This window comes from Periplaneta americana, chromosome 6, assembly GCF_040183065.1.
Source record: "Periplaneta americana isolate PAMFEO1 chromosome 6, P.americana_PAMFEO1_priV1, whole genome shotgun sequence".
Taxonomy (NCBI): Eukaryota; Metazoa; Arthropoda; class Insecta; order Blattodea; family Blattidae; genus Periplaneta; species Periplaneta americana.
The window spans coordinates 116,519,973-116,546,061 of record NC_091122.1 but is presented as its reverse complement, the minus strand read 5'-3'; the positions used below and the strand labels follow the sequence as shown (position 1 = coordinate 116,546,061).

General features: G+C 34.2%; 1 protein-coding gene across 6 annotated transcripts in view; it reads right to left on the bottom strand.

Annotated features, from left to right (window-relative positions):
• LOC138701658 (protein bric-a-brac 2-like) overlaps nucleotides 1-26,089 on the bottom strand; it is a 150,272-nt gene that overhangs the window by 22,526 nt on the left and 101,657 nt on the right. Inside the window, exons 5-6 of one of the 6 annotated variants that reach the window (XM_069828782.1) lie at nucleotides 22,404-22,704; nucleotides 16,138-16,266 (exon numbers count right to left, since the gene is read on the bottom strand). The exons of 3 other annotated variants lie outside the window; for them this stretch is intronic. In XM_069828782.1, coding sequence (XP_069684883.1) covers nucleotides 22,427-22,704 — 278 coding nt within the window. In that variant the 3' untranslated portion in view covers nucleotides 16,138-16,266; nucleotides 22,404-22,426. Of the gene's footprint in view, nucleotides 1-4,021; nucleotides 16,267-17,282; nucleotides 22,705-26,089 lie in introns of those variants that run through there. 2 more of the 6 variants (XM_069828784.1, XM_069828781.1) reach the window with 2 other exon arrangements.

Genomic DNA, 26,089 nt, shown 5'->3' with positions numbered 1-26,089 from the left:
TATTGGTCCAAGAAATTTCATTCCTGCTTCTTCGATTCTTGAAACATCTCTTGTTATTAAAGTTTATGTTTCAGATCCGTAAGTTAAGGTAGGGATTGCCAAATTTAAAATTTAATTATGGTGTCTTTTTTGTACTTTACCACACAAGGTTCTCTTAATTGTGTGGGTTAATTTTTGGAATCTTGCGAGTTTCTTTACATCAGCCAATTTTATGTAAGATACATGGAAACACAGTTAGCAGAATTCTTCAACTTGTTCCAGTATTTGATCTTTCAATATCACTTTTGTTCTTATGTGTTCTTCACCCATATATAGGGTTGCCAACAGTTTTTGAACAAAATATCGGAGACTAAGCGACCTACAATATTTCACATAGAAAATTGACAAATTATACATTTCAGTTAGTGGTACTAAAGAAAACCATACTACACTTAGGCAGTTAGGCTTAAATTAATAGTATTTTGAGACATTTAGCTTCATGTAATAGTTTCAAACAAATTGCAAAAATTCCCTACATGAGTAATTGAAGTTGACAGTGATTTGCAGTTCTAATTTGGTTCAATGTGTCGTGTTCCTGTTTCCAACATCTGTTCACTTACTGTTCATAAGAGAAAACACTCTCTGCATGAGCTTTGCTGCCTGGTATGCTTACAACAAACTCATTAGTTTTTTTTTTTCTAAATTTTTAACTCTAACATTATTTGCTTTTAAACTAGTGAGCCCTAAAACTATTTCTGACAAGTATTACCTTCTACAGAGATTGCACATTTCACTGCATCTCTGGAACAACAGAATCCATCATATAAATCACCTTTAATAACAGAAAAATTAAATGTTTCAAATAGATTTTTACATTATGGAAGAATAAGGGAGAAAAATGCTCGAAGAGAAGAAACATACAGGAATCGAGAGATTTTTAAAAATTAGGGCTAAATACGTGAGATCCCGGGAAATACAGGAGGGTCGGCAACCTACCCATAAAGCCCATTACTTTTTTTTTTTTCAGGGATATATCTAAATTATAGTTCCACGCCATGGCGTTGTGGTCTAAGGCATCCTGCCTAGGACTTGAGTTATGGTATATGCGCTGGTTTGAGTCCTCATGGAGGAAGAAATTTTCTCATGAAATGTCGGCCAGTGTATGGGACTGGTGCCCACCCCAGTATCATGATGCACGTGGAGAGCTATGATAGGTAGCGAAATCCGGTTGCAAAAGTCAGCTATAACTGGGGGAATCATCGTAATAACCACACAATATCTACATTCTGGTTGAAAGATCATCTACCTCTGCTTCGGGATGTGGGCTTAAGGCCAGCAGCCAGCTGGTTGGTCTGTGGCCCTTCAAGGGCTGTAGCACCACAAATTATTATTATATCTAAATTATATTCATCAGAAATTTTGCTTAATTTGTATATAAATCTTTGCAAATTGTCTTCTGAATTTGTGATAATAGTCATATCATCAGTAAATAACAGGCAGTTTACTGGGATATTGTTTGGTAAAACTTGGATATGTTTTCATATCAGTCTCTAGTGATTTTGTCAATGTAGAATTAAAAAAGTGTAGGGGACAGAGGGACCTTTGTCTAACTCCCCTTGTCGTGAGTTTATGTTCATCACTTAATTTATTCTTTACTTTTACTTTTATTTTAGTATTGCAATATAAAATCTGTATCACATTAATTAAATGTTTTGGGAAACCCTGTCTTCTAGAATGTACAATTTCTGGCGATCTAATTTATCAAAGGCTTTGTGAAAATCAATGAATGTAATAAATGTGTCCAGGCAGTGACGAATTCAGGATTCCCTACAGGGGGTGGCTAACATTTTTGTCATACTCTTGTCACCACTTGTTAGTCCTGGCTGCTGCTAGTTACTATTCATGGAGTGTACGATTACCCTTAGTAAATGCTTTGATGACATGTATGTAAGGTAGAAATAAAACTGTTGTATATAATTTCATCAAAGTAAAACAACTCCTTGAACTTAAAGAAAAACCTTAAATATATCTGCCATATCGGACCAAAGGGGACTAAAGCACCCATTAGCCCCTCCCTAGATCCGCCTATGTATCTATGTTAAATTGTCTGTGTTTTTCTATCAGTTGTGTGACAGTAAAAACACAGTCAATGCATGATCTATTTCTTCTAAATCCATGTTGCTCCTGTAATACGAGTGCTTCAGCAATTGTATTTAGTCATCTAATAATTAGCTTAGCATAAACTTAGCAATCTGAACAAAGCAGACTAATATTCCCTTTTTTATAAACAGATATAACTATGGCTCACTGCCATTCGTATGAGATACAGCAACTTTTCCAGCATGCGTTAAAAAATTTTAAAAATTGTTTTAGAAAATTCTAAATTTTAGAAGTTCCATGTTTATTCCATCCAATCCAGGAGCGCTGTGATTTTTTCAAGATTTTAGCTCTGCTGTTAATTCTTCTGTTGAGATGCTATCTACCTGTCCTCTTTCTTCTGAGGTCTTCATTTGACAGTCTGCTACTTCATTCCATAATTTATGACAGTAATATAACCATTTTTCTCTGGGATAAGTTTCATTTGCATATCACCTTTTACATTTTTATTTAATCAGTTCAAAATTTTAAATGCATTTGTCCGTCTTCCAAGTAGCCTACATCATGTTCAGTGCTGGTTACAAAATTTTCCCAGCTCTCTCTCTTTATTTTACGAGTTTCTCTTTTCACAATTGCTGATTTTCTCTAACACTCCATCCTATAGCCAGGTGAATGCGCTGCTAGGTATTCAAGATAAGCTTTCTTTTTCTCTTTCACCAGAATATTCACTTCTTCATTCCAATACTTGAATCTTTTTCTATTTAAAGTTTTCTTCCTTTTCCCCAGAGATTCTGAAGTTGCTTTATCACGATATGTTTAAAATTTTTCCATTCTATATGAATGTTATTTTGTTCTTTTTATGGTAACAGTAAACTCATTCTTCTGTGGTATAAATCTTTTATGCGTGGATCTTCTAGTAGATGAACTCTTAAACATCTCTTCTCTAACAAATTTTCATCCATAATGGTGGCCACACACACACACACACATGCACGCACGCACACACACACACGTACGCACAGATATACTCGTATGTATGTATGTGTATATTTTTTTCTGATATGATAATTTTGCTTTTCTGCAATACTTTTCCCTTTCACCATAAATGCCGTACTAGTGGCAGTGGGAAGGGAAATCCGTAACAATTATGGAAAATCCGTATAGTTAGCACCTCTGTGAATTGTATCTTTATAATAATTCTCTTATAATTTCAGGATTTATTTTATATTTTATAATCCAATTTATCTTGGCTTCTATGCTACTTCTGTTTTATTGAAGAGATTTAACACTTAAGAAAGATCTCTCAGTAGCTCTGCATTTTTTCATACCCATTCTTCCCTTGCATAATGGAGAAGGTTAATATTTGGCATTTCATTTCAAAGGACGAGGTTGGTTCTAAATGTATTTTGTTTATATCAGACTGGGTAAGATGTAGCTATATTCTGAAAGTGATGAAAGGAGAATAATCACTTGTGACATGTTATTCACTTTCACTTTGAGAAGGAAAGACAATTTTCAAGTTAACTTCCAGTCATAAAATTACTTTTAATGTTTCCCAAAACATAAAATTCTGGGAAAGATTATAAAAATAACAGGGCTACTCTAAACGAAAGATCCAAAAAATTTCTGTTCACCTCGCTACATTTTTCTATTACTCTTGACTTGTTTCAAATCTTAAAGCTTCAATGCTGAGGCAAGATCTATGGAATACAATAAATGAAATGAAAGATCTTGTACATATGGATATTTTATAATTGTGTAATTTGTATGTAACTTTCAGCTATATAATGTAACTTACGTGGAACTAAAAAATCACACAAGTAGGACTTTATTTTAAAAACTCTTCAGTAATTTCTGTTGGTGCCTAAAAATATTTCTTATTACTTTATATTGTAACAGCAAGGTTTCACTTTAAAACATAAAAAGAAAAAATGTAAACAAAATATCAAGACAAAGATAATTTATTTCAGTCTAAAATTCTGTATACATGTCATATCATATAAAGATCTACAGGCTTGTTTCATATTCAAGAATGAATCCATGTAATATTCTGAACCATACATAAAGCAATGGACAAAATAAAGACTAGTGAACTCAACAGTTCTTACACTGACAACACATATAGTAAACTGATATAAATGGTGCTCAATAGATAGTCCAGTGACTCATTTTTTATCAATCACCAACATGAAACACATTCACATTCAAACCTTAATAAGACGACAGAACGCAATATTAATTCATTAGCATGACAAACAACTGTCTGTAAGGATAATACACAATATTGAATATTTACTGATAAAATCTATTCAATTATACAATAAAAAGGTCACCTAATCTGATCGTAAATGTGGCGAATTTCAATTTTTCAAGTATGGTTTCAGTTTAGCAAGTCAGGATAGAGATTAGAATTACTGATATGGTACGGTACTAATTTAGAGGCCGGGCTAAAATGTGCACTATATTCAGATAATTTTTATCCATTGGTAGCCTACACATGATTGCGCATCTTCAGCTAAGCACCCCTGTCCAGGGTTAATGCACTGAAGCCATAAATCAGTTTCCTGTCCTAGATGTTAGGTGCATCCACTACATAGATCTACAATGAACTGAGGTGCAATAATAACGATAATGGAATGATAATTATGATGATGCAGTAAGGAGATATAAGGACCCCACAAAATCCTGTCCAAACGCCATTATGGTCCACCATAAATTCCAGTTTTACTTTTTAGGACTTGAATCCAGGTTTTCAGTGTGAAAAGAGGTCACTTTAACTGTCTGGTTAACATGTACCAATATGTCCCAGGTTGAAACCAATATCTGCGCATTTTTTTTTTTTTTTTTACAATTGTTACATTTCGAGTTAGGTTTCTTATGTTAAATTTAAACGATATATTTAATTATTTGTCTGAGAACAACTGTAATTGAAGTAAAAGGCGCAAGTTTTGACTTAACATGTTAACAATGTTACTTTTAAATTATCTCAATTTTGCTTCTAATGGTTGATTGGCTAATACATTCAGAGATGGTCAATTAGATCATCCAGAATTCTGCAAAAGTAGAGAGTTACATTTCTGAACTGGGGGATCTGCAAGGCCGAATCCATTACATTTAATAGGATGACAGACGAAGATGTGGTTTTATTTTAGACACCTGAGAATGCATGGAAAAAATAAATATATTATTTATCAACAACAACTACTATGGTGATGGTCAGAGCTAAGAGCTGAGTAACAGGATAGGAAGTTCATGTGATAATGCATTTTATATGGAAATGTTCAGCACAGCCACTTCCCATGGCAAAGTGAAACATCACATACGAATCTCATGTGCTGGTTTCATGCTTTATTTTCCAAGATTATGGTGCAATAAATTTCAATATTGTCAACCCATTTACTCTGAATTTACGACAAATATAACATTGTGTAATTATTACTTTGAGACTGTTATATTATTATTATTTTCTAAATTTTTCAGTAAGTATAATGCTCATTTTGTGTTAATCTAAACTGCTGTAAATTAGTAAGCAGTCTCAGTTATGAGAAACCAAGTAAGCATGCATTCTGGAGGAGATGCCAAAGAAAATATACCAAGCAAATAATGGCAAGATATGTTCATAAATTACATAAAAATAAGTTTGATATGTGAGATATATTAATAGCATGAAGACTTCGTTCTTGACTGACAGGAGAAAAACTCATGGCTATTTCAACGAAGACAACACAACTGGACACTAAATTTCTCAATGTGCGACATTAGAAATATGATCTTCAATTATTGACTGATTTATCAAGTATGGACATCTAAATTTCTGCGATTGCTACTTACGACGAAAATTTAATGATACAGGGTATGTGTAAAACTCTCACATATTAAATGACTTAAAAGAACAATATTAACATTGCCACAATTTTATGAGACAAAAACTCAGTCGTGCTACTGAGCGTAATTTTACAAGGTGTAAATTATGCATTCAGGAAGGGTTGGAATGAAATGCAATAACATTTCGGGAGAGGGGGTGTACTACGACCCAGCACTGCGACTTTTGAAGTATTGTGCTAACCCTCAAGCTATGTGCTGACTACACTAAGGTTTGCTGCATATCTAGGTTTCTAGCAGGCAACCCCACTTGTCTCTAGGCCAGCCTCCTCTGCACATCGCCAGCCAGCATTTGGGGAATGCTATGGAGTGATGACGAAATGGACCTTGTCCATCATATGTATCATTATAGATTTTCATGTGTTACTGGGTATTGGTGCACCACTTTATAAATGCAATGAAATTACTAGCAGTTAAAATGGTAGAGTTCATGTAGATGGACACTCCATATTTTTCCTGTTATTACGAGATGCATTCCAACTGTGCATATGATGGTATGGCATTTTCGAAAGTATGTGCAAATCTGATCTATTTTTGATCTATACAATAATGAAAACTGCTCACATTATTATTATTATTATTATTATTATTATTATTATTACAGTTATATTTTTACTTTAGAGGCCCATCCATCCTTCAGCCCCAGACACAATGTCACCTACTAACTTCAGCAAACGAGAAGCTAAGATGAGCTATTATTTGCTACTTAGTTTGCTACTTTGTATGGAGAGAGACTTGCCCCGTAGTTTTAAATCCAGACATTGGTTTTCACAAACATTTGTCCAAAAGCAGGGAACTTGATAAGGCAAGGAACAGCTGCCTGATAAATGTTGCGGAGAATCCTCTCTGAACAAAACACTGCTAAGAATTTTGAAGTTCTGGTCTGGTGGCAAGCATAGTATCATTAGACCAGCAGAAAATGATTAGAAAATTTTACCTGAATTCAATTCTAACAGATGATATTTATAGAAATTAAACCACGTGAAGAGTACTGAGGTTGGAGGGCAGTAATATCCAGTTGTTAAAGAAATTTTAGACCTTGTCTTCCTAAAATGAACTTATAAAGTTACAGCAGGTTTTTAATTTATTTATTTAAATTGAAAGAATGAGGTATTTTCGTTATGAAAAAGAGACTAGTCCAGTTTCTTTTTAGGCCGTGTGCATTTTGAGTTCTTTAAAGAGGGTAAACTGTCTTCAGTCAACATAATGTATTAATTACACGCACATAATTATAATATTTTTGTCACATTTGTAACATATTCCTTATTTTTAAAAACTTCATGTCTATTCATTAACATTTAAGTTACGTTTAGAGGCTTAAATGAATGTGTCAAGTATGTATTTTATGAAACTGTAATACTCGTATAATTCATGAATGAGAGTTTATGTAATATTTAGCAGTTACCAGTAATAATGAAATTATATCAGATTGCAGCATCTTTTTCAAACATTATCTGAATAAATGTACAATTTTCCCATTGCATTTGCTTGCTATGTCGCCTTTTTTTCTTTTAAATCTGTGCATTCTAATCTCTATTTGCGAAAATATTATCACTATTATGGTTGACATAAGAATGATAAATGACAATTTTCCCTCAACTCTACGAAACTACTGCTAAATCAAACTTTCAGCTTCAAAAATTATTATGCAAACGAATTATCCTCACCATCTTTCCCTTGCACTCTTCACATATTGATTTTATAAAAAAATCTTTCTATGTCTCCGTCAGTTATTATAGAGAAATGTTGTCCTCAACCTTACAAATTTCTTAGGGATGATAATTCTATTGGGCACCACTATTAATGACATGCACCTCACATCAAAGGCTTTGTCCACTAACACTTACTTATCACATAAATCAGGCAACATCACTTTAGCCTTCACAAATAAATGCCAACGAAGTGTTATACTAATAGACACAAGGTTAAACGTGAGATTTGTTTGCAAGAATGTTAAGAATTGATCTATATGTCGACTCTCTCTTTATGTTCATTAGATCAACATATTAAGAAATCGTCTTGTAGACTCCTTACACAGTATGTTAGCAAACAGTTCTCACATTTCTGTACATAATAAAAACTTCAAAATATCTAATATGGAAGTCTTTACTTCGTAAAATACATGCTGTCAGTCACAAAATAATTACCGGTACCATAAATATATAAACAATGTTTTAGTGCTACAAAATACTTGTACGTATTACAACATGATCACAGGACTGCTTCACAAAGTTCAGAAATATTCATAACTCTTTAGGGAAGGCATGTCAGCAACAGGCACAACCGAGTCACCACTCCTTCCTGCCACTATAACCCACTCCACTACTCCCATTAAGATGTGGCCGTAGTGTGTGTCCCATTCCACAGAATAAGAAATGAAGGTGTGCTAGACAGAGGTGGGTGAAGAAAGAATAATGCTGAAACTGATTAGGAAGAGAAAAAGAAATTGGCTTGGTTCTCTGGCTAAGAAGAAACTTTCTACTGAAAGATGCACTGGAAAGAATGGTGAACGGAAGAAAAGTTGGGGTAGAAGACGATATCTGATGATAGATAACATTAAGATACATGGATCATATGCAGAGACTAAGAGGAAGAAGAAAAATAGGAAAGATTGGATAATGCTGAGTTTGCAGTAAAAGACCTGCCCTTGGGCAAAACACTATGAATGACTGAATGATGATGAATGAATATCCCATTACAATATAAAATGGCATTTTAAAAACAAAATATATGAAAGATTATGGGAAAGAAGCTTTATCAAGAATCTATAACAATTCATTGTAATGTATATACAATTAAATGTGTCATGTTTCAGACAAATTAGATTAGTAAGAAAATATCTTTTGGCTAGCATAGTTTTTTTTTTTTTACTATTTAAATTTCATTTCTACTTATAATTGACTCGAGAATGACAATTGAATGGTTTAAAATGTAAATTCTCTTTCGAATATTTTGAGAATGAAACTTCATAGACTCTGAAGGATGCTCTTGAAATGGTAGTCCATGTCAGCTATCACATTTCTTACAAAATAGCTTACATATTTCGCTGTTTCTCTGAGGGAGACTCTTTTAAAGAATCTGAAAATGTTTCCCCAAGAGAAATAAGTATCTTAAAATCGATATGCTTATCATGCAACACTGTTGATAGTAGAATTACTAATGTACGAGGGGGATCCAGGAAATAACGACCGTTTTGTTGTAATAATTAAAAAAAATATATTTATTTGAAAAAACAAAGTCTGTTACATAACTGAAGCTTCCTTTACTTCTCTACATAATCACCACCTACATTTAAACATTTGTCGTATCTGTTCACTAGCTTTAGAATTCCCGTGTTATACTCCTCTGCCGCCAGTTCATTAAGCCAGGTGTTCACTGTCTTCTTCAACTCTTCATCACTTCCAAAACGCGTACCACCCAGAAAGTCTTTCAGCTTAGTGAAAAGGTGAAAATCGCTAGGAGCAAGGTCTGGACTATAGGGCGGATGATCAAAGATTTCCCAATCGAATTGATCCAGCAATTCTCGAGTTGAAGCAGCAGTGTGCGGACGGGCATAGATTTTGTGGTAGCCACGATGTTGCGACACAATTTCACCAAGCAAAGAACAAGAAATGTCAGGGAAGGCAATATGCAATTCGTCGAGTGATGTGCGCCTGTCTTGCAAGATTCTGTCGTTCACTTTAGTCTTCAGGTCTTCTGTGATGAGTGATGGGCGTCTGGGTCGAGTTTCATCGTGGACATTTGTTCGCCCATTGTTGAACATTTCGCACCATTTTCTCACATTTCTTTCATTAATTACAGTATCACCATACACTACTTCTTTCAATTGCCGGTAAATTTCTGCAGGTTTCGAATGTCGGGCATTCAAAAATCGAATCACACTCCTCACCTCACAGTCGGCGGGATTATCAATCACGTCGTTCATTTTGAAGTATCACAAAATGCATAATGGCGACTTGTTGCAACCAGTACTCACAACATTATGAGAACACATGTTAAGGAAGCCAGTTGACCTTCAAACAAGGAAGGGGAGTCAGCTGCGAGGCGGGTATGCGCGAACGGTCGTTATTTCCTGGATCCCCCTCGTAACTGAAAGCACTAAGAGCTAATTAACATAAATTTGGGGATGAGGAGGAAGCTTAATTCGTTTTCATTGGTTCTTGATGAGACTAATAATAATTTCAAAGATACGGCACAGTTGGCTGTTTTCGTCAAAGGTGCTGACCCTGAACTGAATGTTATGGAAGAATTTTTAGACCTCTGCATGCAGTCACTTTTTGAAAATACATTTTTGATTTTGTTGTACTTGGTATCAAAAATGGTTTTGTTGGAATTTTACAATTTCTTGCTGATAAATTTCCAATTTCTGATACCATAAGGCAATTTACGTATAATTCTCAGGTAAGAAAATTGCACAAAGGATGCTAAAGTAGAACATGTAATGATCACTGTTGCAAAAACTGTAAATCTCCTAAAATCACATAGTATCAGAAATACACACTTTCAAAGGTTTTTTGGAGGAAGTTCAATAATTATGAAGATTCCCTTACTTCTGCCAAGTAAGATGGCTTTCTTTCATTCATTCATTCATAGTTCTCTGCACAAGGGCAGGTCCTTCACTGTAAACCCAGCATTCTCCAACCTTCCCTCTTTTCTGTCTTCCTCTTAGTCTCTGCATATGATCCATATAATCTTAGTGTCATCTATCATCTGATATCTTCTTCTGCACTGAACAGTAGTGGTTCTCCATATGTGTTTAAATTGCCGAGTCACCTATTTTATTTATTTAAATATATGTTTTAAGTTAATGTATTCATTATATCGTTTATCATTATAAATAATTGTAATTTTGTATTGTCTGTCACCATTAACACTTATCGAAAACCTATCTTCTTGTGCTTGAGTTTAGCCGCTTAAGAAACTTACACATTTACTGGCACTTACAGGCTATAATGGGTTTTCAGAGAGTGAGACCTATCATATCCTAGAGAGTGAGACCTAGTGTATCCTAGAGTGGTATGTCCAGCCAGAGGGGGATGAGGAAGTAAGTTGGTTGCCATGACAACCCAACCATAACTGACTCATTATGTTGGCCATCTTTTTCGTGCCAGATAGTGGTCTCAACTATATAACATAGTGATTTCTTCGTCTCAACTATATAACAGAGTGATTTCTTCGGTTTTCTTTAATTGTTTGAAGTAAGATGTATTGGCATGCGTGCTGTTTTAATTTTTTATGTTAGTTCACTTGTTGTAGCATGGTGTTGAATGTTGGCATATGGTATTTCTGTGATTATAATTCTGTGCAGTTGTTCGTAAGATTATAGTTATTTCGTGAATTAAGGTCGATTCACATTATACGGAATGTCATCATGTCATGGACCAGTTACGTTACGTCAAAATATTGCAAAACGCGTTTTGTATGGTAGCGTTCACATATACAGGCAACGTAATGGACCATCTGAGATTCTCGAGGAGAATGTTTTGACGCGATGGAACCTGTACGTGGACGGTTTGTTCTGCTAGACTCCAGCAGCACCGTTAAACATTAACATGTCATAGCTCCTATAAGAGCAATCAATTGCACTTTATTTTTTAGGATTCATATATAAATGTCTAAGGAAAGCACAGAAAAAATTTGGAATCAAAATCTTTTTTGGACAGCGAGGAAAAAAATTACTGAGGCCTTTTTTATTTCCCGATATGTTGCACGAAATGGAAGAATTTCCTGGAGAAGGAAGTTGGCAATTTGTTTTTTCAGTAATTATTTATTTATTTTAGATAGACAGGGATCCTATGTTTTGTATGCATATAATAAATAATTTTCACGTGTGTGTTTTATTTTTCAGAATTTAGTAATACTGGAATTGACTTGACTGCAGCCTACGAGATTTGGCATTTCTTTGTGATTTGTCAACGAACTTTGGTTACTTAAATTTAAAATTATCAAAGCAAAGCTGAATTTACAACCATTGTGTTTGATAGTATAAATAATTTTTTGGTAATTACAATTATCGAAGAATCAACCTGGAAATTTAAACATCTTTTATTTTTCTTTGTTGAAATCGTTGGAATATCAGTCAGCCCAGCTTTAACGTGCTAAAATAAAAAAAAAAAAAAAACTTATATCAAACAATGAAAAGGCAGGTTTTCTGAACTAAAACAATGGACAAAGAAATCTTATTACTCATCCACTGAAATTTAATGTAATTTAAGTACCTGTATTTCTTTGACTCGAGTTGTTACATCTAAAAATAATACAGAAGTCACGTGTTTTGAAAAAAAAAAATAGAATTTGAACTTCACCATTCTCTCAGAGCCAAGAATTTTCCTAAACTCCGCAACCTTACTATAGTAGATAGCATGCGTAACTGATTCTACATATTATTACAAATAACTGTTCTTTAAGATGAAAGCCATTAAAAGTGAACCCAAATCTACTTATAATAACAGACTCTCTGTTTTACGTATAAGCTGTTCATAATTAAAACAAATTATATAAAGTAGTAACGACTAAACATTGGCACAGATGAGCAAAAAAGTGCACTCGATAACAAGACCGTATGTAATAAAAATAATGAAAAAAAAAATATATATATAGGAGCTAGGAGTTTGACCACGTGTTAATGATATGTTGACGATTTTGAGTGGAGTGAGATAACTAGCTTCTTCGCTTATTTCTCCTTTACTGACATGCCTGCTTTAGGGTTCATGAATGATAATAAGATGAGCAAATTAATTGTTTTATACTCCATATATTTTCAGTAACTACTAAAACGTTATTATAATAGTACATAATGTGATATAACAAATTACAATTACAAATATTTACAGTGGTCACATTTTTTTAAACATTTTGAGATTATCTTCTGAAATGATGATGCAGCTGGTGATTGACCGTAACAGTATATCTGTACTCATCAAAAAAATTAATAGAGAAATACTATATGTTTTTAACGAAAAAGTGACACAATTTTTAACCAATCTTCATAGGTTAAATTTGCTCAAATACCATCTTTTACTTAAATGGTTTACTGTAATGCTCAAGAAACGAGGATAAGATAAAGGAACACTGAATCACATGATTAAATACAGGAATTTGGAGAGTTCCATTTATTTCATTGACAAAATGTGTTTGCATTATGTTTACCACTGAAGTAGATCAAACTTACTTTCAGAAATTTAACAAATTTCACTTGTAGAAATCTCAAAATTTCACAATCACCACCTTCCCCAGCTGTACCGTATGTATGATTCATGCAATGGCAGTTAGCAATATCATGAGATTGTCTGCATCAGTCTATGGTGTATTTTTTTGTAGCATACAGCTGGTATATTCTTGGTATGAATAACAGTTTTTGGTCTTAACTACTGAACAGCATATTTTCGTGTGCTGCATGTTCATTTAGTATGAATCTGCAGAAACAGAGAGTGAATTAGCTTTGGTATTACATTTTACAAATGCCAATTGTTTTGAGAATTAACTCATCCATGAAAATAAAACACTAATTAGGAGTTTAAGTCACCACAGTCTAATGAATGAAGAAATTAATTGCAATAAGCGATTCTGACAGCAGGTTCTCTACGGCTCAATCTTTCCATTTCAGTCACTAAGTTCTAAACTTTGGTTCTCTCTCTCTCTCTCTTTCTCTCTCTCTGAGTGAAAGTATAAGAAACCTCTGGCTGCAATGCATTTTTTCTTAAAGATTTTCTAAGAGATCACTCAGAAATTCATGAATGATATGAAATTTTTCACTTATTAACACTGATTAATTTTTTATTCAGCTCTGAACCAGTAATTTTGAATTTATTCAACAGTTGATGAATTCCTACATGCATTGGAACTCGCACTTCGGAAAACTGTCCACAACACTCTCTTGATGCATGATGCAAGCAGACACATTCCGTGATATTGCCAATTACTGCCACATGAGTCATAACAACTGGGCACATGGCACCCAACAAACATGTCAACTGGGTTGTGAATCACACTGTACATCAAGCAGCCAAAATTCTTTAAGCAAGGACACTACCATAAAAATATACAAGGTATTGCACTTTCAACAGACAGACATGGTGAGGTTAAAACTCCTGTTCTGTTTTTATTTATAGGAAGCCCGAGGAATTACCAATTCCATTACTGTTGTCATATTACAAGCATACCTATTAATTCTGCAGATATCATAAAAGTAGAATATTTCTCATGGGAAATGATACATTTACCATTTTATACAAAATTTATATAAATTAGTTCAAAGGAAGTATTAAAATACTAGCAAACATACAAGTATCAGTAATTGTAAGAATTCCATGAAAGCTTATCTTTACTTTGCTTTGAATCCTGAAATCATCAAATATTCTGTAGATATACATCTATTTGCGTTTAAAAATGTCTTTGTGTAATGAAGTTTTTTAAGATTTAAATTATAAATTTATTATACCTACATTATATTAATGATTAATGGCTTACAGTTCAAAATGTAACAGAAACATTGTTCTTATCATAAGTAAAATCTATCTTATAAGCATATTATTGCAATTTTCTTTAATAAATTTAATTCATTAAACTCATATTAAAAGAGTGTTTCCAATACCAAATTGCCTTTTACGAAAACCACTAGTCCTAGTAACAGGTCACAGTTTGTTTCTACACTTATTGTATTCAACAATGCTGCAATAATACAGGAAATTATCTAGTATTGTTCCAAATGGCAGGATGGTCACAAATGGACTGGTAAGAATTTGGAAGGTAGCATATGTCACCTGCTTCAATATCTTTCGGTGGGGGGGGGGGGGGAAGAGAGAGATCAAAAAGCAAATAAATAAAATGCAAACTACCTTAGGGAATCGAAAATAAGCCACTTCTAAATTCTTGTATATGTAATTTTTTCCGGCCTGCCTCTTATCTGTTATGCATTTTTATAGCCATATTATTAGAGTGAACACCAGTATAACTATGTTACAAAACACGGACATGATTTACATTCATTATACAGAGCTTTCTGGACTGATAAGAAGTCTGATTATCAATTACATGCTCTTATAAAATAGGCATCATGTCCATGTTACTTTTTCAATGGAAGTAAGGCACAGAAAGTAATGTCTTGTGCCGAGATTAAGAGAGTGTTTATGTCTATCATCATACAAGAATACATTGGTCGTAGTCTTCACTGCAGTGTGAATTGGACATAACTATTTTGTCCTTAATACACGTGGGCACAGAATTGCACTGCAAACATAATATGAGTCTGAGAGAAATACTTGTGCATTTCTGCTAAATTATTTCAGAATAGCTAGGTATACCCTCTCATCTCTAAAATATTTGCTCAACTCACTGATTTCTTCTCCACATAAAAACACTTTTCCGTTTTATTACAATATCTGTTGAACCCTCATTAGGTAGCTTTTAAACAAGGTTTAATTATTTGAGAGACTTATTTGTTTTCTCGGCTTCCAAGACCAGAACTATTTTACAAATCAAATGCATGACATAGGATTCCCCAGCTTCACACCTCTTTCGAAGAAAGTTAAGGATCTTCATCTCCATTCACTCATAGTTCTATGCACACTAAAACACCATTTATTATTTTCTACTTTGTTTATTTAGCAACACTTTATCAATGACAGGAGGAAAATTAATATCAATCAGATGACAAAACTTCCTTAAGTTAGTAGAAAGAAAAAAATAAATGTAGACCTGCTAATATTTAATTAAGACCAACTTATGGGACTTAACTGAAATTGTGTAATGTAAACATACACATGATATGTCAACTGAAAATGACGAATGTGTATAACATACATCACTAACATCAGACCTTTATACATTATGAATTTTCAAAAGAATTAACTGAATTATTTATTTGTCAAAATTGAGAGAAGTTTACGATGTATATAAAAATATAAGGACATAATTTAAAATTTTAATTATGTCCTTGTAAGAAACACAAATAATAACATATTAAATTATCATATACGGTAACACACCACTCAAATGCATGCAATGAAACTTTTGTCAAAGAATCACTCGGACATAACAACAAAATACTGAATCGGTTCCTGACATTGTAACACGAAGTAGCTTTCGTACTACTGTCCAGTCTTCACTCTGTTTTCCTGACAGGTGCTGCGTACTTGCTTTTTATATTCCATCGCTTCATCCAGTTGCGCAGAGTTTTGCGGGGAATCCCATGTTCCTTAGAGGCTCGATACACACTGCCACCACACTTTACTGCCATCAGTGCCGCCCATAAGTTGTCATTCGTGTACTGTCGATATGGTCGCACCTTTGGGGGCCAGTTGGAAAACACTGCAAGAGTCAATATACAACATGTTTACCTAATGTAGCATAGATCAAAGCAAAGAGAATTAGTTTAGTTAACAATGATGATACATGCTACACAGATATTGCAGATACTAACCAAATGATGAATATTATGTCAGAAAAATTATATTGATAATTATTTTTCAATTGGCTATAATATATTTAACAAATCTATTAGTTATAAATTGCTGTAACCGCATTATTAACAAAGGGTTATTATTTTATAGAAGAGATTTGAAAATTATAGTTCACTGACTATATTGCAGAATTTTTAGGTCTCTATTTAAGAGAGCATAAATGGTGGTGGGCTATGTTGTCAGTCTAACTACTCTTAATGGTTCTAATGGTCCTAAATAGTACATTACAGTTTCTTTTTCATTCTTTTCGTCTAGAGATGAAGAAAGATGCTGCTTTCGAAATAACACGTGTCCTACATTACATCAACAATAAAAAGGTTCAATTTAAACTCACTTAGTATTATATATATTATATACATACACACATTATTTTAATAATAAGAAAATAAAATTATAGTTCTTTTAATAGTGAATTAAACAATTATGAAATTTTAGAATGTAGGCTTTCACGGCCAGCGTTGATAGGATGCATATTTTCCGGGCTAGAGGGTCTGTCGGTGTTACAACCAAACGTTTCGTCCACTACTCCGGTGGACATCTTCAGTGGCATGGTACATGTGTGCGGAGAGATCTGCTGTGTGTATCAGGAAATGGCATTGAGACTGGTAGCACGTCGATATTTAAGGTGTGAGGCTGTTGTTGCTTGTCGTTGTCACCGCGGTCCACACCAGTGGCTTTGGTGTTCTGATTGTTTGTTATAGTGTCTAATTGTCGGAGAAAGGGTTTGATGTGTGTGCTTCTGAGGGCCGGATACCAAGGAAGGACTCAAGGTCAACAAAGCTTGGTATCCGGCTCTCAGAAGCACACACATCAAACCCTTTCCGACAATTAGACACTATGACAAACAATCAGAACACCGAAGTCACTGGTGTGGACTGTGGCGACGACAAGCAACAACAGCCCCACACCTTAAATATTGACGTGCTACCAGTCTCAATGCCAGTTCCTGATACACACAGCAGATCTCTCCGCACACGTGTACCACGCCACTGAAGATGTCCACTGGAGTAGTGGACGAAACGTTTGGTTGTAACACTGACAGACCACGGCCCTCTAGCCCGGAAAATACACATCCAATTATGAAATTTACCTAAAGCTAATAAGAAAAGCATTTTAAAATTTTCTTTTTGTAATAATTAGTATCGAATAGCAAAATAAATTATCACTATTGATCTACAACAGCATGACTTTGTTTCCTTCAGATTACAGCCAATAATCTCTTATGTTCCACAATCTAAAAATTAAGACTTAAGTCTCATTCTATACAGGTATTCGTTGAGGCAATCATGTCCTATTTCAAGGCATAACAAGTGCTGTAGCTATCTTTCTAGAAAGTTTCATAATTATTGGTTTTGCCAATGTGTCAATATTCTGATACTTCTTCCCTCGTAGAGATTGTTTTCTGAATGCAGTTGGTGTGAGTTTTTTTATCTCCTCTAATCTTCTGCTTATTGTTATAGCCTATTTAGGTTTTTGGATAATGGTGTTGCCTTTTTAGCCAGTATATTGTCCTGTTCACTGCCCTATATTCCTACATGTCAGGGAATCCACTGCAATATAAGTTTTTTGCCTTGTTTTGCTAGCAGTTTCTAAACATGTCTTATATCTTGCAGCGTTTCTGTGTTATGTTGTTTGTGGCTTCAATGGCTGTTTTGGAACGAATTAACAGTACTATTTTCTTTATTATTTTGAGCCTCAGGATGATTTCTTTCGGTGCAGCAGTTATTGCCAGTAATTCAACTTCACAGTAACACCAAAGCCAAAAAAGAGATGGTGTGAGAGTTTCTCACTATAAATGCCTGCTACTGCCCCAATGTTTGCATCTGCCAGGAAGCTGTTTCTTCTGTGGTATTGACTGTTTCCCAAGGATATCTGAACTTATCTCATGAATTTTAATGCTGTGTGTGTGTGAGTGTGTGTGTGCGTGCGTGCGTCCATTTGAATTTTTGTTTCCTCCACTGCCAATTTCTCGTGTAGTTGCATGATTTGGAGATACACTTCTGTTATTGGTTTGTTTGTTATTGTTTGTAATGCTATGATGAAAGTGGTCCACCGCTGTGGAGTAACAGCGTGTCTGATTATGAAACAAGTAGACCAGGGTTCAAATCTTGGTCAAGGTTTTTTTTCCGAGGTTTTTCCACAACCCATTAAGAGCAAATGCTGGGTAACTTTCGGTGCTGGATTCTGGACTCCCATTATCACCATTTCCCAGATAACCATACAGTTAATAAAGCACAGTCAAATAACTAATTAAAAAACGATGGAAGTGGTTTTCACAGCACCTGTTATCAAGTGCAAGATATTGTTTTAACAGGTTTCTGTGATGTATTTTTTTTGGTTTGTTGTAAAAAAAATCACCTCCATATTTAATTACAGGTTTTATGTAAGTTTTACAAGTTTCGTTTAAGAGCTTCATATTGCCTCTCCATTTGCATTCCAAAAGTCCTTTTAGTGTCTTGGCCTTTTTGTTAGCTTTTGATGCTAGATCTAGTGTGTGTTGCTTTAATGATAGTTGATAGTTTGTTGGCTACATTTATACCAAGAATAAGTAGTACGGTCACTTTCGTTGATTTGCAAGGCTTTACAGATATTTTAGGATTTTCTACTTTGTGTTTAAGAGAAATCATCAAAGACAGAGTTAACTTACTGAGCATGCCAAGAAAAATCACAGTGGCTCTAGCATGGAAACTGGTCACAACTGCCTTGCCGAACATTGTAGAAAATAAAATGCCTACCTACATCCCAGTGCACAGTATGTAATTATCACGATATTAAACAGAAGCCATCTTGAAGAATGCATAGGCCTGAATAGCAACAACCTACCTGCATTATATTGGGAAGCCAAGGGAAAAATGATGCAGATCAATCCATGTCATTGCAGAACACCAATAACAATATTTACGCACATCGTGACAATTGAAATGGTCTTGATGATATTATAGTAATAATGATAATAACAAAACAAAACTTGCCAACTACACTATTTGTTTACTTATAACAAAGTTACTCATTTAGTTAGCTACCTCATACAGCATTTGTTTTTAATTTCAATTTCATAAAGTCGATAAAGTATCGTACATTTCCTACCATACGATATTCATAGTTTCAGTGATCATGGATAAAACTGTAAAATTATGAAGAGCACTTTACTAGTGAATTTACTACTCACCTTCAACAATGTCGAATTAAGATTTTCTAGACTTAAATTTAATTAATTTGAGAAATGAAAGTAGACATATTCACAAATTTTATATGAAACTATGTGGTAGAGTCCGTAATTCTGTAGACCAATGGCTATACCTGGTTGCTGTGCATTGTATCTCATTAGGCAATACAGGTAGTACCATCTATATATTGTTTATCAATGACAAGAGACTCACTTACTGGTATGACTATGTATACATAACTACTATCTTATATGAAATGTCAAATTTTATTTACAAAAATGAAACATGGCTGTCATCAAACTCTGAAAGTGATCTAAATTAATTTATGTTGAAGAAATCATGAGCCATAATGTTTTGTGTAAAACAAACGTTTTGTAAGAGGTTCTCTTCAGCACAGATGCACAGCTGCAACACAAGCACTTGAACTGACTCCAAAATACTTTTTCAGATCTGTTTCCAGCAATTGTACTAATACTAAAAAAAGTTCGTAATACCTGAGGGTGCTCTGACGTGCATAAAATGCCATTATTATTAAGCACTGTAATTCTGAAAAACATATTTCAAGTCTGTTTCCAGCAACTGTACCAATCTTACAAGAAATCCATTGTAGCTGGGAATGATTACTTTGAAAATAGTTGTGTATAAAGTGTCGTAACTATGTTATTAGTGTCCACAGTAGCCATAATGGACGAAAATATTGACTCTGTTACGTATTTATTTATTATGTTTAAATTAGATGGAAAAGGGTAAGCAATTTTAAACAAGAATTTTACATACAATAATTTACTCAAACTTTTTACATAATCTCAGTAATAAATATAATAAATATTGCTAAAGTTTCTCAGTAATTTAACAAAATTCCACATAAATAAACTTCTTATTGGGATAATGCGTGCAACATTCTACATAGCCTATACAGAAAAATGATTATAAAAAAACACACCACAGGTTCAGTTAAAGTCAGTACAAATATTTTATAATACTGATACTGTAATGAATTACATTTCTTCAACATGAATGCATGATTGAGAAAACTGCAGAAATTACTTTAGGCCAGAAAATATGTGTTACAGGAGTTTTGTAAGGATATAGGGAAAATATTAAGTACTACACAAAAGCTAAGAACATGTGCGAATTCAAGAGGTGTTTGAACTGAATGTTTCTTATTGCTGATGAAATATACGGTACAATACATACACGATAATGTTTCGCAGACTAAGAAGTCAATAAAAGTGAAGAAGTATGTTATAAGAGAAAAAAATATATAAAAAGAAAGTATTACATGTGAGTGAAAGTTAATAATAATAATAATAATAATAATAATAATAATAATAATAATAATAATAATGGTTTTATTTTACCTGGAATAAACACACGTATGGAGAAATGTAAAATAAAAATCTCTACCCTGCCACATTAGTTAACGAGAAAGAAGTAGCCACTGATTAGGAACAGGGAAAGATGGTCGAACACTTTATAACTTCATCCTTAGCAAGTTGAATCCCACGTAGAGATTAATTTTTGGTCCTACAGAATATACCTGTTATGGTGACAATGATTATTAGAGGAGAAAAATTCGCTCAGGCACCAAGGATCGAACCCGGGTCCTTGGTTCTATGTACCAAGTGCTATAACAGTTCAATCCACAGCACCGGATAGAATGCCTCTCCTCTACTGTTTTTCCCTTTATGGCCTGACTGCAAGTTCGACATATATGTTGACATAAATATATTGAGTCAACTGCCATTGTACAAGGAGCGCACTCAACTGAGTGACTTGGTGGCTGGGATTCCACAGTAATATGCACTGTTGGGCGAAGAATCTACGTAAAGATTAATTTTCACATATTATATTACTGTGGAATCCCGGCCACCAAGTACTCATTTGAGCGCGCTCCTTGTATAATGGCAGTTGATTTAATATATGTCAACATATATATCGAACTTGGAGTCAGGCCACAAAGGGAAAAACACTAGAGGAGAGGGATTTTATTTGGTGCTGTGGATTGAACTTCGGCGTAGCTCAGTGGTTAGATCACTTGGGACGTAGAACCAAGGACCTGGGTTCGATCCCCGATGCCAGAGCGAATTTTTCTCCTCTAATAATCAAAGTTGAATCCCAGTTTCGGAGGCAAATTCTTTATTTTTTCTTTTGCTATGGGAAAGTTCAATCTGGAAAATTAAGATATTCTGACAGTTTATTTTGTTACACACTCTTGACATGTGCTGTCCTGTTCTAGATTTGTTCAGGAGGTACTGTTTGATGTACTTATATCTCTTAAATGTGACAAATTTAATTGTAATCTGCTAATCTCACCAAATACCCTTTTTTCGCCTACCCCTTTGATTTAGGAAATAGATGTACCCTTCAAAAACGTCATATGTTGTGTATTTCATCAGCAATAGAAAAAGTCAAATACATATCTCTCGAATAAGAAACCATTACATCCTTACCCTTTATAAGGATATCTGAATTTTTCAATGACAATTAAAATATTACAAGTGAAGTTGTTTGACACTTTGGATGTGATATACATGGGAGAATGGGAACAACATAACAATAAATTTCAAGAAATCAACAGCAGATATTATTTCAAGTAACAACACATACAATCCACAGCATTCATAGCTCATAAATATGTTCATTATTGTTATATTTGCAATAAGATACACTCTGGCACGGTACTATTTAACACATACACTAAACATGCTTAACTCTTTAAAACAATCTATAGAAAAAGAAGAACTAAGTTCACACTGGAAAACACACTGGGAGGACAACACAGCCTTAATCACAGCTTCACAAACATTCCACTCACTTCCAACAGTCACTGCCACTGCATCACTGACGCTTTAGTCTCTTAGCTCCTTTCTGATTGGTGGGACAAATTCTGAGTTGTACTGGCATTGGGTAAGAGCTTTTAATGTTCCACCGCGCCATCCAATTGCGAAGTGTTTTGCGAGGAATCCCATGAGCCTTAGCGGAACTATAAATGCTCTCTCCTTTCTTCACATCCATAAGTGCTTGCCAAAGATTTGAGCTTGAGTAAGAACGTCGTTGTCGAGAACCAAAGTGACCGGAAAAGAAATTGGTATGCACCTGCGCAGTCAGTCCCAGACCTGTAACAAAATACATGCTTGAATAATACGCATGCCACAATCATCATCTTCATGTTATGAAGAGACCAACTTTTTGCTTCCTGCAGGGACCTTTTCAACTGCTGCCTCACTCACCTGGAATCCAATTATGCCAAAGATAAAGACCTCTTGGCTTATACACTTGACGTTCTTCATATGCCTTCAGTACACCCAGTAAGGGTTACACAAGTCCATATCTGGACCCACACTCAGTCATCTGATAGCTACTCAGGAAATGGACAAGTATCGTTTCCTGACATAGTCTGTAAGATTTCTTATAAGCAAGGCCCGGAGGTTTAGCCAAAAATTCGTCAAGTTAGTGGTGCACAAGGTATAGAACGCTGCCTGAGTTAGTACACAACTTGCACTGCATGTTGTATGTCATGCGGCATTGGGTACGGTCACCAGGCAGGGAATACACTACGAGTGAAATCAAATCATGCATAAGCGAGGATGTCTGAAAACAATTACAACATATACAATTATGGCAAATTATGGCAGCGAGTATTTTTTCTCTGATGGTCGAAATATTGTTTGTAAGTTGTGTGAAACAAAAATAAGAGGTGGCTACCATAAATATATAGAACAACATAACGCAACTAAGATGCATAAAAAATATGTTGCATTATATAAACAGAGATAGGGAGGAAAATATGCCTTCAACTCTTAACTTCAGTTCAGACAGACACAATACCTTTCATCCAGAAAAATGTAGGATTTTCTACTCTTCGTATCATTCGAGATGAACAAGAAGGTTCTACAGGAGACTAAAATGTTAACCCATATAAACGAAACACTAATACCTCCTCTTAGCTTAAATTTGCCCCCATCACATTATGCAACGTAGAGAGAAGTTTTTTTCCCAATACAGATCATATTTGAAGTAGAATAGAAGATCTTTTTCATTTGAAAACTTCAAAACGTGTATTGTATTTCATTGTAATAAAGCATATGCCCATAATGTATAATATGGTCACAATCAATTTATTACATTTTCATTTACTGTGCACATGTTAATATTAATGCATATGTCGTGTATATTTATGTTCATATTACTGGAAAAAATATTTGGTTTGTATAATTTACAATTAAATATGCAATTTATTCTATGACACTGTGTACGTCATTTCACTAAGTTAGCTAGGCTGCCCTTGATCTTGGTTGTACATATTACGTCGACTGAAAGCGAGTCAACCCCTCCCTCATGTTTACGAGATATAATCCCGTCACCACTAACCTGCTGTAATGTTTTTGTGGCTAAACCTCTGGGCCTTACTTATAAACAAAGTACCTTACCATTATGAGTGTTTGTTCCATTATGATCATGTTATATAGTCTGTTCTATAAAACATCCACAGTTTATAATCTTATCTCACATTATAGGTAAATGGTAGTGGTGGTGATGATGATGTTGATTATTGTCTATCAGTAGTTGGCGAAAATATTTAAACTAATTATTACATTCTCGCTATATCCTACTCATCTGAGTCTTGAAAAGAGCAAAGTCATGCTGTACTGGATAAATAATGACAGGACAGACATAACGAGTTAGAATATTAATTCGAAGTTGTGCTCGGGCATGGGTTCAAATCCCACTTGGATTGATTACCTAGTCCACACCTGTGGAGTAATGGTTAGCGCGTCTGGCTGCAAAACCAGGTGGCCTGGGTTCGATTCCCGGTTCGGGCAAGTTACCTGTTGAGGTTTTTTCAGGGTTTTCCCTCAACCCAATATGAACAAATGCTGGGTAACTTTAGGTGCTGGACCCCAGACTCATTTCACCGGCATTATTACCTTCATCTCATTCAGATGCTAAATAACCTAAGATGTTGATAAAGCGTCGTAAAATAACCTACTAAAATAAAAAAATAAAATTGATTACCTAGGGACTGGGTTTTCTCCAATTATAAGGCGAATACTTGATATCTTACAACAAATCCTTGGTCTCATCTCATCAAAATACTACTCTGCTATTATAAATTCCATAGATGCTAGATAAACATTTCAGTTTATACAGCGTCGTTAAATAACCATTAAAAATTACCATGTTGGACAAACTGAAACTGAAAACATATTAAAGTTTTGAAATATCAAATACTGGTATTGAAAATTGGAAACAAAAATAAGTTGTATTTGATAGGCAGTCTTCCATTCTGCTCTGAATATACTGCACTCTACTAGTTTATTGCACCTGCTCTGATATTTTCAACTTTGTTTCTTGTTTTATCTATCAGATCTCATAAGACACAGTCCTGCAGACACATCTAGAGTGTCAATCAAGATACTGATTTACAGTGAAGCAGGAATGTGTGACTTAATACTTTGCTTGGAGCACTGTCAATCAGGCACAAAAATATTTTACATGTCATAAATCTACAACACGAGATTTACAGGTTTATTTTTCTTCCAAATGAAACGCTGCTAAGAATTTTTATCGCCTCATAAAAATAATGGCCTCAGCTAAATTTGAATCCACTAACTCCGGCTCTATAATGACAAATACAGCAACCATTAGGCCATCAAGGACTACAAAAACTGTATTTAATGGCAATGCAAAATGTAGACACACCACACTACAGATCAAGGCTGGAAAATCTATATGACTTACCACAGAGAACTCATACAGAAACTGGATGAATCGAGAAAAATGGAAAATACAATGATGATAGTAATGGAATGATTTAGTATGAGTAATTATTATTACTATTACTATTATTATTATTATTATTATTATTATTCAATGATTATACTATTTGGTCTACCATGAATGTACTTTTCTGTGGATACATAAAGCAAGGAGACACATCCAATCTCTCTAAAAGAGAAATTTATTTATACCTCATGCTAATCGAGAATAAAAATAATGCATTTATAGTTCTGCAAAAATCATTAAGTGTGGCAGTATATACAATTGAAAGAAAGTAATTCTTTTTTTACTATAGTGAATAAATATCTTGGCTTATTTTTAAGAAAAGGATAGGTTTAAAGTCACAAATAATAAGAATAATAATTTATCTCAAAATATAAATATAATGCATGTGGGACGTAAAGATTACCAACTCATCTATTAGACCTATCATTAGTGCCATAGAAATAATATAAAAGGATTCACTGAACATCTTTCTTTAATTTCTGAGCACCAGATTTCAGTACCATACATATCATTTGAAAGATGCCTGACTAGCATCATAATATTCCTAATTATATTTCTGCAACTTATAGTTGTGTGAAAATAAATAAATAATAATAATAATAATTATTATTATAATAATAATTATAATAATAATAATAATAATATTGATGATGGTGATGAAGACGAGAAATCAGCAAAGTGCATAGACTACTTCTCCAACAACTGAATGAATGC